At 41.8% G+C, this 19,329-nt stretch overlaps 1 protein-coding gene across 1 annotated transcript in view; it reads right to left on the reverse strand.

The window, feature by feature from the left end:
- Positions 1 to 3,102: 3,102 nt before the first annotated feature.
- Positions 3,103 to 19,329, reverse strand: part of LOC117253817 (desmoglein-2-like protein) — a 28,277-nt gene continuing 12,050 nt past the window's right edge. The window contains exons 5-14 of the mRNA XM_078168987.1: positions 16,721 to 16,890; positions 16,452 to 16,586; positions 15,271 to 15,456; positions 14,239 to 14,705; positions 12,378 to 12,520; positions 11,948 to 12,169; positions 10,994 to 11,248; positions 10,476 to 10,597; positions 8,703 to 9,005; positions 3,103 to 5,927 (exon numbers count right to left, since the gene is read on the reverse strand). Coding sequence (XP_078025113.1) covers positions 5,046 to 5,927; positions 8,703 to 9,005; positions 10,476 to 10,597; positions 10,994 to 11,248; positions 11,948 to 12,169; positions 12,378 to 12,520; positions 14,239 to 14,705; positions 15,271 to 15,456; positions 16,452 to 16,586; positions 16,721 to 16,890 — 2,885 coding nt within the window. The 3' untranslated portion in view covers positions 3,103 to 5,045. The remainder of the gene's footprint in view (positions 5,928 to 8,702; positions 9,006 to 10,475; positions 10,598 to 10,993; positions 11,249 to 11,947; positions 12,170 to 12,377; positions 12,521 to 14,238; positions 14,706 to 15,270; positions 15,457 to 16,451; positions 16,587 to 16,720; positions 16,891 to 19,329) is intronic.

Consider the following 19,329-nt stretch of genomic DNA (forward strand, 5'->3'; position numbering starts at 1 on the left):
GGCCATCCAGTCCCTGTACCGAAGGAGCACGAGTCTGGTTCGCGTGGCTGGCAGTAAGTCGGACCTGTTCCCGGTGAGGGTTGGACTCTGCCAGGGCTGCCCTTTGTCACCGGTTCTGTTCATAACTTTCATGGACAGAATTTCTAGGCGCAGCCGAGTGGTGAAGGGTGTCAGGTTCGGTGACGGGAGGATTTCGTCCCTGCTATTTGCGGATGACGTGGTCCTCCTAGCTCCATCGAACAGTGACCTCCAGCTCTCGCTGGGATGGTTCGCAGCCGAGTGTGAAGCGGCTGGGATGAGAATCAGCACCTCCATGTCTGAGGCCATGGTCCTCAGCCGGAAAAGGATGGATTGCCCACTCCAGGTCGGGGGGGAGGTCCTGCCTCAGGTGGAAGAGTTTAAGTATCTCGGGATCTTGTTCACGAGTGAGGGTAGGATGGAGCGGGAGATTGACAGGCGGATTGGGGTGGCATCAGCAGTGATGCGGACGCTTAACCGGTCCGTTGTGGTGAAGAGGGAGCTTAGGCAGAAAGCGAAGCTCTTGATTTACCGGTCGATCTATGTTCCAACCCACACCTATGGTCACAAGCTCTGGGTAGTGACCGAAAGAACGAGATTGTGAGTACAAGCGGCCAAAATGAGTTTCCTCCGCAGGGTGGCTGGGCTCAGCCTTAGAGATAGGTTGAGGAGTTCGGACATCCGGGAGGGACTCGGCGTACAGCCGCTGCTCCTCCACATCGAGAGGAGCAAGTTGAGGTGGTTCGGGCATCTGGTAAGGATGCCTCCCAGACGCCTCCCTTGGGAGGTGTTTCGGGCATGTCCAACCAGGAGGAGACCTCGGGGCCGCCCCAGGACACACTGGAGGGATTACATCGCCCGGCTGGCCTGGGAACGCCTCGGGGTTCCCTTGGAAGAGCTGATGGAGGTGGCTGGGGAAATGACTGTCTGGGCTTCTTTGCTGATGCTGCTTCCCCCGCGACCCGGACCCGAATAAGTGGAGGACGACGAGACGAGACGAGTGCTACCGAAGTAACACTGCTCCTTCCCTCTCCTCGTCCGCTTTTCAATTTCAATGAGCTCTGCACCGTGTACGTCTGTGTACTCCATAGAATGGAGAATAGAATAAACAGCAAATGTTACATAAATATGTGGTGGTGAATATGTTCTAACAGACATTTATGCCAGTGGACTTTTACACTAAATGAATCATCTCTTGAAGATTGGTGGATGTTGCTTTAGGAGTAAAAACTCCAAAATGTAAATATGATCAAGTGTGTTGAAAGAATGGGAGAAGAAAAGAAACATCAGTGTTTAGCTGTGTTGCTTGGAGCTCACTGTAACTACATTAATCAACAAATGTACAGCCGCATGTTAGTTCTTACATGAGACATGGCTGGTGAGAAAAACAAAGGACTTCAGTCAGTCTTTTTCAGTCATGAGGATTATGAGGGTGGAGTGATTCTATTCATGCTGTACAGGCTGAAAACCGGTTCTACAGAAAATTGTCTGCTGCTGGCCTGCAGCACTAACAGTCACACACACACACACACACACCCACACACACACACACACACCCACACACACACACACACGCACACACACACACACACACACACACACACACACACACACACACACACACATGCACACACACACACACACACACACAGAAAAAAGATGACAGATTATGTCTATTATCGTTAGCAATTTAAACATGTCCAGTAGTGTTAACTGAGGAACTCATCTACCCTCCGACACAATCTGATCAGAAAAACCACCTGAGCCTCATGCGAATATTATGAGGTCATTTGGTTTCTAACTTCAAGTATGTACTCATATGCGTACAAGATCGTTCAAAGTTCATCACATCTCACCATGACAGGAAAAATTCAGAATTAACTTGCCTGGGTTAGCACCTTGGAATCCACCCACTCCACCGAGTTGACTGAGTCATAACATGAAACAACGTTTTTTCTGTTGAAAAACATTCATGAGCCCTGCGGGTGGACAACGATTAGTGTTTAACGTTGTAATCAGAAGGCTGAAACTAGTGAGGTCTAAATGCAACAATGGCAGTGCTATAGACAAGTTAGACACTGCTAGAGGTTGACATGTCTTCTTAATGTCACTGTCATTGTAGTTTTTTAAAAACCCCAGAAAAACAAGTATGTTGGCTTGGCCATGCATCACTATGGTGTTAGATTCAGGTGGATATTTTTGTAACTATCAATTAAAAATCAGTTAGAGTGGGTGCAATGTTAGAGTGAAGATGGAAGTGGAGTGCAACAAGTTGACAATGTGTGGGGGTGTGTTCATGACGGACAGGGACATGGGATATCTGTTTGCTGTAGTCAGTGCTGATGTAATGTCCACAACTGCAGACAGGGAGGGGGAAACACCTGCGTCTTCGCAGGAGGCTTCCTGGTCCAGGATTTTCAATGTGAGCAGTCTTGTAACAATACTTTATTCTTTGCCTTCCACCAAGTGATGATGATGGTCGTTTAGTGCACCCTGATGCAGTACATATCCATACTTTGCATTGGGTAGGGATATGCCCGAATCTGAATATGTTATTCAGGTGAGCACGATTACAGTAATAAGGTGGAAACAGATATCACTACTACCTGAAGTTGCTCTTTGTTATCATGAAAAGAAATCCTGATTGACATGTCTGTGTGACTATCAGTAACTTATTTAGAACACTGCTTTGTCACTTTTTAATGAACCTGATCAAACCTGTGATATTTTATAGTGAGCTTTCCTGATCCCGTCTCTGGGTCGACCCATGATAAAAAAAAGCCTTGTGTGACAGCTACATTATTTTCAAACTCCCGCAGCCTACACATCAAAGCTTTAGCTGTAGTCTGTGTTAATTTCTTCCATTAAAAACAAACATAACACTTGAAATATGTAGAAACACAAATGCAGCATCACTGGAATGTACTGTAAGGTTGTTGCCATCAACTGAAATAAATGTATATATGTGATATGTAATGGTGATATTCTTAATCATTATTTATATACACTATACACTTACTAGTAAAATACAAACTTTCTTTTATAACATAACCATACAAATTAAAATCAATGCCAATTCAGTGACTCATGAACATTTTTTCTTTATTGACATTTGGGTTGTAAACAAGAAGAACAAGACAACATAAGGCGACAGGTCTTAGGCAAAAGGCCAGAGCTTCTGCTCAAATAGCTGTCAGAGACACTGCAAAGAGACAAGTTTGAACCAAACGCAGGAAGAGTTCTTCAGCAAAGGGAGACTCTAGTTACAATTAACCCTTGTCAACACTGACTGTAACAGAACGATGGCCCCACAGATCACAGCCTAAAAAATGACAGTCAACCATAATGCATTGAAATAGCTTTAGAAATAACAGCACAGCTTCATAAATTGTCTTTTTTAAAATAACAAACGCATATAAACAGTTTAACTCCTTTTTATGCAACATATATTTTAATGTTGAAATACATACACCTACCACCTACAACAACCTAAAACATACTGTACATCTTATGATGTGTTATTATTAGTTTCCCTCCACCAGACCCTGTAAGTGCTAAAGTGACTGTTAACAATGAGCCTTTAAAGAGCAAAATGTCTCCAGTGTGTCCTCCATATCATCTGCTGGATTAATTTATGCTAATCAGTGCCAGTATTTCAACATATCAGAAACAGTATCACATGACAGAGTAAACAAGGTGAACAGCTTCATCTAGTGTTTTAATGTATTATTCTGCTGCACACATGGTCCTCCTCAGATTCATGATAAACAACAGTACCTCTCTACTGCCATCAAGTGTGAGAAAAATAAACTGGCACCTTATGGTTGGAAATCTCAGGATATCCCTTTCTGCTCTATCGCACTCACCACAAACAAGGTGCTCCTTGTTCAGTAGTTAATTCAGTGTACAGTGTAGATGAACAACCTCTGTGATTTTCAGATAAAGTTATTATTGTTATTAAATTATCAATAATTATGGGATTCGTTGTAGGATTCAATGTGAGTCTTGTGAGACTCTTTAATCGCTACTTGTATAGTAGTATAGAAGTGTATATTTCTTAACTGCACTAAAACACAGTGAGATGGTACACAAAAACCGCACAGGTCTATTTTTGTACTTACTGTACATCAATACTTTACATATGATTATTTACACAATTACAAAAGAACTCGATATTTTCAGCAGTTGCAAATTTTCCAGGGGTCCACATAAAGTAATGCAAACACTGACAGCACACAGACATAACGCACACATACAAATGTAGACTGACACTATCAGTTTAGCCCAAAATAACATACTGGAAATCAAAGTAATCAAAATATCACTTAAACAAAATTACATATTTTAAATAAAAGCAAGGAAATAAAAATTATAGAGGTTATCAAACAAAGTAGTGTGTTGAGATCCCATAAGAAAACAGCATAGCATTATTGATTTTGTGCGGTCCCTCTCATCAGTTACAGTTTGAGTGTTTTTTTAAATAAATATTTGCTTCTGACTTGTGTAATTTCTGTAGGAACTAATATCCATTGGCATTTTTAAGTTGATTTGTTTTAGGCTTAGGGAGAACAAGATGACCCATGGTGACCTGTGTAATATGGTGATTATACAACAGATCTGTCTGTTCAGTTTATCATCTAGGATTGCAATTCTAGTAAATGTGAGAAGACTGTCGGTAAATTTCTCCTCAGCAGTATACCGTGCCAGACTGTGGTGCATCTTTGCGACATTAGTTCTTTCAGTGTTATTTTGTGCAAGCTGGAGCTTCAAAATATACATTTTTTGCAGCACCCTAGATGAGAAAGCGATTGATTCTCTTGAATTGATAGTGTTACACTGGAGGAGACCTTTCTCATGATTGTAATACCCTGCTCCATTTTTTCAACAATGTTAATATGGTGCAACAATGTTAAGCAATCATCAGTTAAAAAGCCAGGTGGTGTTGGGGTCAATACTAATAAATGAAAACTGCCTCTGCTGATGCTGTCGACTTTCTTCTCATGTCTCCTTCCTGCGTGAACAGCTGTTCACGCAGGAAACTCTACTGCTCCCAAACTGATGCATCGACCTGTCTGCATCCCTGTACTACTATGACATGTCTCAGCTGCCTCTCCACTCTCTGACTTGATCCTTCGACCACTCTTCCTGACACCCATCACTACTCCTGGGCCATGAGAAAATGTCCATGTCTTTACTCCCTGGTTATCCTCCATCACTCTGTTGCCTCTTCTTCTACCCAGACTGAAAGTCCCAGCAGTGTTTCCCCCGTGTATCTGCAGGTTGCTGACAGGCCCATCAGCCAGAAGCACTGTGTTCTGAAGTTGTGGTTGGACTATGTAATGCATTGGCTGCATCATAGGGGTGGTGGTGTAGTAGACTGGCTGCTGCTGTAGTACAAGCATCTGAGCCACAGAGGGCATCATGGCTGTGGTAACAGGACCAATATGGGGTAAATGAGGCATGTGTGAAAACTGGCTGTAAATGCTGCCACAAGCTGTTCCATCAAAGCCTGTGACACTCATGGATTTTTTCCCATGGGTGCTGCTGGTGGAGGTCCTACTCAAGCCGATGTCACTGGTGGGTGACTGGGTGATGCTGACATTTTGGGTTTGCTCTTGGATCTTGCCTTGGATGCTGGGTGGTTTACTCTCCAATAAGGGCACAGCAATGTGGTCAACTTTATCCACCTGCTGGGTGACAAAACTTAGAGGTGTCGGAGGTCGAGGAGGAGAACAGATGTCAGCCAGCTTCTTGAACTTCAGTCCGAGGTCATCAAGGAAGTGCTGGTCTTTGTCAGAGTCTGGGAGGCTGCAGCTGCTCACTGAGCCAGCAGGGGAGCCCTGGCCCTCATACTCATACTCAAGCACACAATCTCTTGCTGCTTGATTTTTTGCAGCACATCTTGCTTTCTGCAACATATTTAGACAGAGACAATGAAAGACATGTTACTCCAGCACAGCTTAAATAATCTGCACACTGAAAGTTGTTTGACACAAAGCATTTTGTCTGAAAAGTTCACATAAAATTTATAGAAACAGATTTTGTGGGTTTTTATGAATGCTTGCACACCTGTGTGAAACATGAAGGTTCACTGTCATTGTTCACTCATTTGACATTAGTTTAGAGTATCCAGCAGAGGAGGCTGGTCCACAGAGGCAGATGAGGTTGCTTCTCCTTTATTGTAACTAAGGGATCGAAATGTAAAAAAAGAGTAACTGGCTTGAATAAAGCATTAACTAATCCCGGTGTCAATTATTCAGTATGTTTTCTCTGTTCTTCTGAAAATATCCACTATTACAGTTCTGATTTAAGTACTCCAACAGCGACATCTGCAGGGCAAGCAAGAGGGGGAAGGGCAGCCTGTGTGAAGTGGTGGTGTGGGGCAGAGGAGTATGGGCTCCTGCTGTCCTCTGTAGGGCGGGTTTTGTTAAATCAGTGTGTATATGTAAATTTTTTCCCCATGCTATTCTGTGATTGACCAAAATACGTAAAATGATACTCAAAGGGAGGACGCTCTCCCTGACCAATCAACAACCAGAATACAATATTAATATCACACTGGTCCAGTGATACTCTCCAAACTTCATCTTCAGTTCTCGTCCACTGTATTGTATGTCAGTACAATAGAAGCAATAGGTTAATACAGTGCCATATTAGAAAAGAAATAACGAGCAAATTGCAAACTTTTTTTTAAACATATCACTAAAAAATACATTTTTAGGCATTTTCAGCACAGTTCAAATTTCCTTTCTTTTAGATTCCCTATTTTCATCGAGCAGTAGCCAGCCATGTTAGCCCACGAAACAGTTAGCTTGTTGTAGCAGCCCTGAAGGACCATTAACATAATGGTGAGAATGGATTTCAGTTTGTTCTCCAAATAAAGTGAATTTGATCATCTGAATAAACTGTTAATAAACTGTTTGTGTCAACCAATCTGACTTTGATGTACAGTACAGGCCAAAAGTTTGGACACACCTTCTCATTCAATGCGTTTTCTTTATTTTCATGACTATTTACATTGTAGATTCTCACTGAAGGCATCAAAACTATGAATGAACACATGTGGAGTTATGTACTGTATAACTGAAAACATGTTTTATATTCTAGTTTCTTCAAAATAGCCACCCTTTGCTCTGATTACTGCTTTGCACACTCTTGGCATTCTCTCCATGAGCTTCAAGAGGTAGTCACCTGAAATGGTTTTCCAACAGTCTTGAAGGAGTTCCCAGAGGTGTTTAGCACTTGTTGGCCCCTTTGTCTTCACTCTGCAGTCCAGCTCACCCCAAACCATCTCGATTGGGTTCAGGTCCGGTGACTGTGGAGGCCAGGTCATCTGCCGCAGCACTCCATCACTCTCCTTCTTGGTCAAATAGCCCTTACACAGCCTGGAGGTGTGTTTGGGGTCATTGTCCTGTTGAAAAATAAATGATCGTCCAACTAAACGCAAACCGGATGGGATGGCATGTCGCTGCAGGATGCTGTGGTAGCCATGCTGGTTCAGTGTGCCTTCAATTTTGAATAAATCCCCAACAGTGTCACCAGCAAAACACCCCCACACCATCACACCTCCTCCTCCATGCTTCACAGTGGGAACCAGGCATGTGGAATCCATCCGTTCACCTTTTCTGCGTCTCACAAAGACACGGCGGTTGGAACCAAAGATCTCAAATTTGGACTCATCAGACCAAAGCACAGATTTCCACTGGTCTAATGTCCATTCCTTGTGTTTCTTGGCCCAAACAAATCTCTTCTGCTTGTTGCCTCTCCTTAGCAGTGGTTTCCTAGCAGCTATTTGACCATGAAGGCCTGATTGGCGCAGTCTCCTCTTAACAGTTGTTCTAGAGATGGGTCTGCTGCTAGAACTCTGTGTGGCATTCATCTGGTCTCTGATCTGAGCTGCTGTTAACTTGCGATTTCTGAGGCTGGTGACTCGGATGAACTTATCCTCAGAAGCAGAGGTGACTCTTGGTCTTCCTTTCCTGGGTCGGTCCTCATGTGTGCCAGTTTCATTGTAGCGCTTGATGGTTTTTGCGACTCCACTTGGGGACACATTTAAAGTTTTTGCAGTTTTCCAGACTGACTGACCTTCATTTCTTAAAGTAATGATGGCCACTGGTTTTTCTTTAGTTAGCTGATTGGTTCTTGCCATAATATGAATTTTAACAGTTGTCCAATAGGGCTGTCGGCTGTGTATTAACCTGACTTCTGCACAACACAACTGATGGTCCCAACCCCATTGATAAAGCAAGGAATTCTACTAATTAACCCTGATAAGGCACACCTGTGAAGTGGAAACCATTTCAGGTGACTACCTCTTGAAGCTCATGGAGAGAATGTCAAGAGTGTGCAAAGCAGTAATCAGAGCAAAGGGTGGCTATTTTGAAGAAACTAGAATATAAAACATGTTTTCAGTTATTTCACCTTTTTTTAAGTACATAACTCCATATGTGTTCATTCATAGTTTTGATGCCTTCAGTGAGAATCTACAATGTAAATAGTCATGAAAATAAAGAAAACGCATTGAATGAGAAGGTGTGTCCAAACTTTTGGCCTGTACTGTACAACCATGTCGCCAAATTCCTGCATCCCAGCAATGACTTTGGTTACTTTAGTATTATTAACAATGACAGAACTATTGAAGATAAGAGTTACAATAAAACAGCATCAGGCCGATGGTCCCTCACCTGAGAGTAGTACTGATGCAGAAACACATCAGAGAGGGTAATGTCATCCATGCTGCCAAACCGTAACAGTTCCTCCTCCATCGAGAAAAACTCTGTCTGGGTCTCTCTAGATTCTCCAAAGCTCTCCCAGTTTCTGCTATCAGCCCCATACCTCGACGTGTAGGTTTTGTTGGCAGAGCCCATCTCAAGATTCCCTAAGGTAGCTGTTGTGTTTGCTTTGGTGTTGGAAGCTCCATTGCTGGCTGATAATTTAGCTACGGCAGCAGACTTTGTCTGGACTGGAGAGCTAAGCAGAGCGACCTCCTGGAACAGGAAGTGAATAGACAGGAAGGACAGGAAGTGAATAGACATATTTATTTTTGTGCTGCAGTAGGTCGTGACCTAGCACATTTGGTGCTCTAGACAAGCAGTGCAAATCTTTAAGTATCTTACCATTTACACTCTTCCTTCAGGAAAACAAACAGGATGACCTTAGGTTACATATGTCTTGTATGTATGCTTCAACGTTCACTGGCCTAATGTCCGCACACAGATGTAAACACTAAACTGATAACTGCTTCCTTACACCCCATAATTTAAATCACAATTTCAATATACAGACATGTTCAAATCTTTAGATCACTGAGCCCAACTCACTTCTTGTTTTACTTTTTTTTTTAATTTATGACATGCTGGAATGCACTGCAACAGTAGAGTCATAACATCAGTGAAGTAAATCAGTTATGTCAGTTACACATCGATATTTATTTAGAGGTTGCTGACATCAGCTGACATCAGCTGACATTAGCTGACATTAGCCACGATAAGTTACTGGTCATGCCAGTAAGGCTATAACGATACATTCCCTGAGTGTATTGCAGGGTGTGTTTTCTATTTCTTATGATTTCAACTTTTCATTTGTAAGAAAACAGATGTTTTTTCTTAAAAGGTTTCCATTTGTATTGCTATTAAAGTTACACTCTTGAATCTCTATGCTTCATTCTCTTGGGTGGCACCTATGGCAATAAGCATTAATTGCAGTGTATTTGTTGGCAGACCAAGAAGGCTTTCACATCGGGGACCTGGGCCTGAATCTGAGTACACTTAACCACAAAGTAAAGTTCATTTGGTAAGTGTGAACATTGTGTACTGCACTGTATACTGCTCTGTTTCAGAATCCACCTGAAAAGGTGGTCTAGAGTAAGTTTAATGTGTAATTGGGTACGGTTCACATTAGGTTTGAAAACCAAATGTGCCAAAACACAGGAGTGGACTGTTATTTAGCATGAGTAGCTGTTGTCTAGTAGAGCTGCAAAGCCATTTCACTATGCCGTTGGTCTTGTTGGGCATGGTATGAATTGATCGTAACTAATATGAAAATGCCCTAAGGCTTGGACCAGGCTGGTAAATATATTTACATCAGCTCATTTTTACTTTACTTCTTTTCCCAACACTGTACACTATCAGACAACAGCATACACAACAGCAGTGTCATCTGCGTATTTGAGGTAAGTAGTGATAGGTGATGAACTGGTGCAATCATTGGTGTAATGTGTGGACAAGAATGGGCTTAACACACAACCTTGTGGTGCTCCGGTGTTAGTGATGAATGCAGATGATGTGGCTGTCATGCTCAATCTTATGACTTTTTGTTCACCGCAATAACAAACTTCAAACAAACACCTTGTCAAGCCTCATGTACAACTAACTCATTTTTAGCACTTTAGCACTGCATGCCTCAGTCTTTGTGTACTCCTGAGCACAGAATAGTCTGCTTCACACTGTATATTTTACCTTGTTCTCGTCTCGGGCCTCTGTATGATAGACAATCAAGTGTTCTGTGGTATCAAAAGGGAAATCAGAGAAGCTCCCTGATTCTCCTCCACATGAGCAGGTTATCAGTAAGACACCTACAGCTGAAAAACACAACCACAACAGAAGGCGGAAATATTAAATTTCTAAGGTTCAAAAAATGTTTTCTTGCACACTCAAAGTACCTGCTCAAGAAGTGTGTGAGTCACTCTGAATACACCACAAATCTGACTGTGAACACATTTCAGAGGATCAGTTTCTTTGGTATAAAGTAGCAAGTAAATTATTAAATATCTGAGACCAGCCACCTGATGGAGAAGATGTAAAATGTTATATGCTATAACAGTTAACTACTGCAAGTGTAATCCAAAGGAATCCCGCCCATGGATACTGTTTCTTAAGAGGTTTTAAATGTTCGTTCTGGTTGAATCACAGTCCTAGATTATATAGGTGTATTATAGGCATCATTCCTGAGTCATGCTAACATAACTCATACTCACCAAGCAGCATCAGAAGTCCCAGGATCAGTGCCCCCACTCCCAGTCCTCCAAATGTTGATGAGGATTCCTTGCGAGACGCTGTTAGACCATCTATACCTGCTGGTCTGCAGGTCTCTCCTTTCTCACAGGAGCACACATGTAGGTCCAGGTACTGAGGGTCTGGGCAGGCGAGGCCCTGCTGATCCTGGATGATGAAGGCGACCTGGTAGTGACCAGCCCAAAGAGGTTTCAAAGCCCTGAGGGATGCACTGGTACCTAATAGCAAGAAAGAATGAGAGGAGTCTTACTGTTCCAGTGCATGAATAACTAGTGGGTTTTTAGATTTTAATGTTTCCTTTTTTTACTGTTAATGTTCCCTTGGGTCATAAACACTGGTTTTGTCTGGCCAATATAAAAACACTAAATGGAAAGTTCCCCCAACCAAATGCCAACTTATAAACTACCAGGCTTCCCTGCTGAGTTCTGCAAACATTTCTGGATTGTGTTGTAACCCCTTTATAACAGAACAGAAGAATAATTGAGACACCACAATCATCTCACTCCTCTTAAAACCCAACAAGGACCCCAGCATCAGCATCCAGCCATGGCTCCCTATCACTTTGCAATACAGACACAAAAATCATCAGTAATGAAATTCTCCCTGGATGCAGAGTCATTTGACTAGACAGTGTTGTGTGCCACACTTGAAAGATCTGGCCTTGGGGAATAATTTAAACTTGAGCTTCACCTTGTACCACCACTGACCAACATCACCGAGTTTGACTCTAAGCTGGGGCACTAGGAAAGGATTCACTATTTTTTTGAAAATGTTCATCAAAACAGTAGGAGCTGCCAGCCACTCTAACCACTGTTATAAATAATCACTACTTCCTCCGGAAGGTAATTAAAGATTAAACCATTTGATACAAAACAATGATCATGCAAACTGGCAATAATAGAAATAAAGTATCGTACCATTTAAAGGTTCAACCCTCCAATCTCCTCGGCTCTCCTCTTCCACAAGGAGGAAGGTGAAAGGGTCTGAATTTGGATGTCCATCTTCATCCACTGCCGTAACATTAATCACCTCAGTGTCTGAGCAGATGTACTCCACGTGGTTGGTCAGTGTGGGGCAGTCGTCATTCACATCTCCCACCTTCAACGCTATTGTTCCAGTGGCAATCCCAAAACGCCTGTCTGTGGGAATTAGAAAACATAAGTCATCCACAACAGGAAGTACAAACTTAATGGAATCTAAACTTTTACAGTGAACTGTCTATTAGAAAACTAAAGCAACGTGTCTGAATGAAACTTTTGAAAAATGAAATTTTTCTGCATCCCAAACCATCTTGAGCTCAGCTCTCTAAATTGAAGGCTACACCTGCTATCCATAATCAGAGCTTACCCTCATTCAGACTCAGTATTTCAGCGTAGTAAGTTCCATTAACCAAGAATGGGGACTCTCTGTCGGGGAACTTTTGAAGTCTAATCTCTGCTGTTTCTGGGTCAATCAATAGCCAGTTGTCAGGATCATAGCCTTTAGCATATCTGTGGAAACAATGTGCAGCAATGTTTACTCTTTAGATTACAACAGTTAAAGCAGTCACATGTTTAAAGTTAGTGGTTATAAAATGATTTCATCAATAATAATTTCTCCGCTGCTAAATTTCACAGAAAATACAAAGAGTTAAATACTAAGCAAATCCTGTGCAATCTATTTAAAGATGTTCTTCTTTACTTTTCTTACTGTCAACAAATCCAATGAAAAGACAAAATCAACATATTAGTCAATCTCTTTCTGACTTTCTGCCTGTGGCCCTCAGCACTAAACTCATTGGGTCCTAGTGACAATGTAGAGCTTTGAAAACACCTCACAGATATCTTCAGATATCTCTGTCTGTCTGTCTGTCTGTCTACCACTTTGGTCCAGACTGAAATATTTTAACAACCACTGGATGGAAAGGCATTCAGTTTGGTACAGACATTCATGGTGCCCAGAGGATTAATTCACTGACTCAAATGATCCTCTGACTTTTCCCCGAACGGCACCAAAAGGAACACACTTCACTGTTGGATAGATCACCATGTAATGTTTGTGGGTTTTGGGAACTTTGGCAATCTGCTGACTTTTCATTGAGCACCATCATCAGATTGAAATTTTAATTTGTCCACTATTTTGGGTTATGTATCCAACAGTTTGGTTTTATTCACAATAAGCATTACAGCCTCACAGAGTGGGGCCGTGCACATGCCGCATTTTTCTTTAAATCCATTTTTTTAAATGAAGACACTTGGCAGCAGTGTACACACGTTCACAAGCACCTATTTTTCAGGGCACGACAGCTGCACCCTGAGATAAACTGAGTTCAACTTTTGGAACGCAGCAGCACAAGGAACAACCAATCACAGCCGATGGACATCTTTCCCTTCATCCGTAAATATTAGTCTGTGATAAATATAAGGAAGAACCATAAGTGCTATATCGTAGGCAACTGGACTTGCTTGCGTTTCTTGAAAATGTTTTGCTTCTCATCCAAGAAGCTTCTTCAGTTCAGTGCAGTGCAGCACTGCACTGAACTGATTACTATGATGTGGATGACTGACAATTTTCACCGATATGAGGAAGAAGTTGATCATTTTAATGCAGGGCTACCAGAACTTTACATCTGTCCCACAGACAACAGACCTACACACAAACAACGCCTGGAAGAAGATCAGCTCTGCACTCAGGATTTCAGGTAAATGGGCTATGATCTGATGATGATACAGTTAAGGTTACTTAGCAACCTCAGACGCAACCTGCCACCACGCTCTTGAAATCTGGCACAGAAAAGACACAAGAGTAGCACCAAGCGCTTGACTACGCGTTTTCCAGTTGGTTTCAGTCCCAGCATGTGCTCGCCCTATGGTGGCTGTTAAATAAACTGTGATTTTTATCAAATGTTAAAAACATGTCACTGAGTGCAACAATGTGGCTTACTGGTGTGTTTTAATGGAACTCTATGGCACACAGGAAGAAGATATACCAGTATAAGGCTTTTTTACACATACACACAATAGTTGTCAGTAGATACATTCATCGTTGGTTTTAGTCTTTTAATGGATTGGATGACAAGAAGAAAAATATTGAGTATTTTCTATTCTGACCAGAATGCCAAACAGAATTCATAACATAGAAGCCAGGATGTCCACAATATAATCTGAGATGTTTTATGAAAAATAATTTATAGAGCCTCTAAGTTAAAAGTAAAGTAAATTCATCTCACCGAACATTTTCTGCAGGCTTTCCGGTGTCACTGTCAGTAGCTGCAAAGACACCAATCACTTCCATTAATGGATTTTCCTCTGGGTTCTCCGAAACAGAGACAGGCTTTACTCGGGGTTTAAATGCGACCCCCTCAGGTTCATTCACCACTGCAATGTTCACTGGGTAAAGTTTGCCTTTGATTGGCCTCTTTTTATTGGACTGGTTTGTAACTGTGCTACCAGCTCCTGCCCCAGTCCCAGCTCCTGCCCCAGTTGCCATGTCAATAGATACGCCTCCTCCTCCTCCTGCTCCGCCACCTCCTCCTCCCCCTCCTCCTGCACCACCACCCCCTCCTCCTCCTCCTCCACCTCCTCCTCCTCCTCCTCCTTGACCATCGCCATCATCGTCTCCATCTCCTATAGCTGGGGCAACATTGGATACTACCACTCCGAGCTTTATATCAGGATTTTCCTCAAAATCAACAGGCTGGAAGGGAAAACAGAACAAAGCCACATCAGTTTACTCTCACAGGTCACTGTTTAACATGAATACATTGTTCATAAACCACAAACTGTTGCCCGCAAATTTTCTTGACATGTTGTTTAGTCATCAGGCATTAAAAGACAAAACAGCAATATATGCCAAACATAGACTGACAAAGATACTGGATGTCTTTAAGTCTTTCAATTTTAGTACCAGACATGTTTTTATAACAAACTTGAAGCTTGTGCATTTATACATTTCTAATTACAGTAATTACATGTTAGTTATTTTCTATGAAGCTGTGGAGAGAAACCATCATTGATTAGGAGGTGGACAGACCTCTCGGGTAGAAAATACATTCTTAAATCCAGACACATGCTGTTGATGAGATAGTATGCAATATATGAATTATAAAATATGCAGATAACTAAAGTCAAAATGACTCCTTGCGGCACATTACCTCTTTAATGTCCCATCTTACCATACAACTAATAATGCTAGAGCATTTCATTTCTAACTCGCATACTGCATTGAGGATGTTCAGGTGTTGTGATAGAGAGAGATTTACCTTTTCAAGCATCAGAACACCTTCGTTGGTTTTGGGATCAGTCTCTATGCTGAATATTCCGTCTTCATTTCCAGTGACAATATCAAAAACAGCCAGCCAGTTGTCACTTTTCTCTTCATCATCATCCAGCACTTTGAACCTCATGACCTCCACTTGGGCTGTGTTCTCCACGATGCTGCCTGCATACTAAACAAGAAATAATTTTCATTTTACTCTTGTCACTTGAATAGCTTTATGAGATAGTTTAACATCTGGGGAAATCTACTCTTTTGCTTTGTGGGGTAAAGAGATGAGAAGACCAGTGTGACTTTCACATCTTTTAGATATAAACAAGTTAGCTTAGCACAAAAGCTGTAAACGGGCATACCTCTATCATGGATTAAAGTAGTAGTTTAACTTCAATTACAGCTTGCTGGTGGTTCAACCTTATTTATAGTGATTTGAGCAGTTTGAGTAACTAAATTACCATTTTTCCATGTTCTGTGTAGTTATCTACAAAACCAGAGTTAACATTCCTGCACATTCATCTGAATAATGGAGTATTTATCTGTTTTCATTTTTTATTTTTTTTTAATGATTCGTGAACAAGTGGGCACTTTTGACAGTAAACTCAGTTGATTGGCTTTGTGTTTTTTGCTGGTACGCAATTGTTTTTGTATTACAGTTTGTTATAAATTTGAGTCATATGTACGTTGTCAATTTGTTTTTAACAAAGTAGTTTGAGCTGCTACATCTAAGTAGCTTTAGCTTACCAAAATAGATTTCTCCCTGTGTAGATTTGCTCAGTTTCTTCCAGTGCACCATAACTGGTAGCTTGTAAAGCTACTATATGTATACTTTCACAGTAACTTCCCCACACCGGCCCTGCAGCACCCTTAAAGCTCAAGATTTACCATTTTATATTGATAATTTACACAAAAAGTTGCCCGGCAACCAGCAGAGACACCCCAAAGTTACTGCTCCCAACCAAAAGATATTCAATATAAACGATTCTTAGATTTTAGCCCCACCTCTCCTTAGTAGTTTCATCACCTGAGAGGCAACTATATCTGTCACATCATGAGATTAAAAAAAGTACAGTATTTCCCTCTGAAATGTAATAGTAAAACATATATGATTTATATACATGTATAAAGCATATATTACAATAATTTCTATGGAAACAAAGTCACAGTAGGTACCTCATCTTTTTCCAGCTCCGGTACATTATCATTGATGTCCACTACTTTGACATGAATTGTCCCAGTGCCTGTGTTGCCTCCAGGAGCTCCATCCATATCAGTTCCTTCAACTGTTAAAGTGTAGGAGCTGTGTATCTGTGGACAACAGAAGCACCAACACAGGTTTATAATTCAATAAGAGAAGAGCTCAACAATCCTATCAACCGTCTACAAATGTATTATAGTTGATGTAAGTCATATGGTGTTCCCACCACAGTAATGCCTCTGACCTCTCTGTCTATGGTGTTTTCTTTGACGTAGATGGATCCAGTTTTTCTGTCTATGTAGAAGACCTTTCGGCCATCAGAGGGCTCCTGCTTCACAAGGCTGTAGGCGATCTTTGAATGGGAACAGTTGGCCTTGTCTGCATCTGTAGCTGTAATCCTACCAACCAGAGTCCCTGAACAAGAAACGGGAAGTCTACATTTAGTAAATTGATAGATAACATTATTGTAATATTCTGCTATCTTGCCATGAGGACTGTCCCTAAAACAGAATTTTCAGAGTGGACTAAGATATGGCATTTTTTGAATGATACATTGAGTCTGAAACGTGTGTGCAGTGATGTAGTGTACTACTTAGGTAGATGGGCAGGTGATCATGGAAGTGGGTATACTCTTCTATCCCAGTGACATTTTGGCTGATAGGTGGGTATACCGTAAAGGCCTGAAAAGAAAGCTGGTATACCCATGTATACCCTCCACTACACTACTGTGTGTGTTTGTTTGTGTGTGTGTGTGTGTGTGTGTGTGTGTGTGTGTCAAAGTGTGATCCTTTCTAAGCAAGGTTGCACTTGATTGTGATATGGCCGTGCCGCTGTGGTCACAAAAATAGAGTAGCTTGTGGTGTCCTCTTGTGTGCACAGAGCAGCAACTAACAATTGTCTTGTGTATGGAGCTATAGGACAATGACAGTAAATTTTGGCTTTGAAAAAAAAAAAAAAGCACCATCATAAACAAAACTTGAACTGAAAAAGGAAATATTGGCATGGAAAAAATATATTTTATATAGCTTTGCCATTTTTTGCATTCTTGCTGGAACAAGCGCTAACAGTTACTAACATGTCATAAAAGCTGTTTCCATAAATGTGGAGTAACGCCAGAGGCCTGACGCAGTCGGACCAGCTGCTGTTTAATTTTTGATGCACGTGTGTATGGTACCAGTGTTTAGAGCGTTCCAAAAGGACAAAAAAAAAGGCTAAAATTTCAGCAATCATGTCTCACACTTTATAAACAAAATATAAACAACATCCCAGATAGCACACATACAGTACAGGCCAAAAGTTTGGACACACCTTCTCATTCAATGCATTTTCTTTATTTTCATGACTATTTACATTGTAGATTCTCACTGAAGGCATCAAAACTATGAATGAACACATGTGGAGTTATGTACTTAACAAAAAAAGGTGAAATAACTGAAAACATGTTTTATATTCTAGTTTCTTCAAAATAGCCACCCTTTGCTCTGATTACTGCTTTGCACACTCTTGGCATTCTCTCAATGAGCTTCAAGAGGTAGTCACCTGAAATGGTTTCCACTTCACAGGTGTGCTGGCCGACGTCGGCCTGAGGACGACACATCGGCCCTTCATTTATGGGAACTGCCCATTGGTTCGACAGCCCATTGTTCCGACCATATTAAACTCATTGTTCCGAAGTCCGTTCCGAAATCATCATGATGCCTTGTGGTTAAGGTCTGGTTAGGTTTAGGCACAAAAACCACTTGGTTAGGGTCAGGAAAAGATCATGGTGTGGGTTAAAATGAAAAGGAAAGTGACAAACACATAAGGCGTGAGCCTGCTTCGCCTCAAGCCTTTCCCAGCTGACCCAGAGCTGGTCGCGGCGCACCATACGCCCGCCGCGAGCCGTTCAGCACCGCGGACAGTCAGACTAATTGGATGTCGAACCAGTGGGCTGTCGGACCAAAGACATGGACCCGAATTTATAACGTCTGTCAAGCGTTGGCCGCATGGGCGGATATCTTTAAATTTAATACTCTTTTGTCCCAGCTCATAAAACGTCTCTATTACGTTGGCTTTGGGTCGGCCCAGTGCCGTAGAATGTCTGCCCACATGCGGAAGTCGCTACAGAGGCGGAATTTCATCTCTGCGGTGTTTGTTTGGAACTGAGCTCGCAGGACACTGCATCTCATCGCAGTTGGTTTCAGGTTGAAATAAATTGGCAGAAAATAGCTATTTTGTTTCTTCTGTGACCGTTAAAAGAGGTTCCTGGTGAGTGGCGAGGCACAACTGGGTGTATAGCACATGTCCCCACCAGCTAACATTATCTTTCATTAGCTGTTAGCTAGTTTAGCTCATATTAGCTAACAGGCTACAACTGTGTTTTTTTTTTTCATTTTATTTTCCCTAGTTGATGTTATCTGCTCATCTGGTAATTGTGAGCACTCGTTTTGGGTTAAAGTGGAAGTGCCCGGAGCTGCCACCCGTGGTCCCGCAGCCCCCCGGCCTGACCTCTGGGGCCCTGGACAGGTGTTCAAGTGTGGGTGAGAGGAACGGAGAGGAGCGCGGAGGTGAAATAGTGAAGTTTAAGGATGCCTTCGGTATGTTGTTAATGTGATTTTATGGGCAATTTATCAGTCAAGGTCTCCTCCTCTGCAAAGCAAACTGACCCGGTGGCTACAGGTAATAGCGCAGTTTTTCCGAGATGAAGGACTGATTGTTGAGCTGCTGTTAACAGTTAATGGAGTTAACGCTGGATCCCATTATTTAACAGTTTCAACAATAAATTAAGCAGAGTGACGGACTCAAAGCCTTCAATCTGGCTAAAATACAGCTGAAATGCTAACAAAAAAAATAAATAAATACAGTGGTGAAGTT

The sequence above is a fragment of the Epinephelus lanceolatus genome, chromosome 6 (genome assembly GCF_041903045.1).
Source record: "Epinephelus lanceolatus isolate andai-2023 chromosome 6, ASM4190304v1, whole genome shotgun sequence".
NCBI lineage: Eukaryota > Metazoa > Chordata > Actinopteri > Perciformes > Serranidae > Epinephelus > Epinephelus lanceolatus.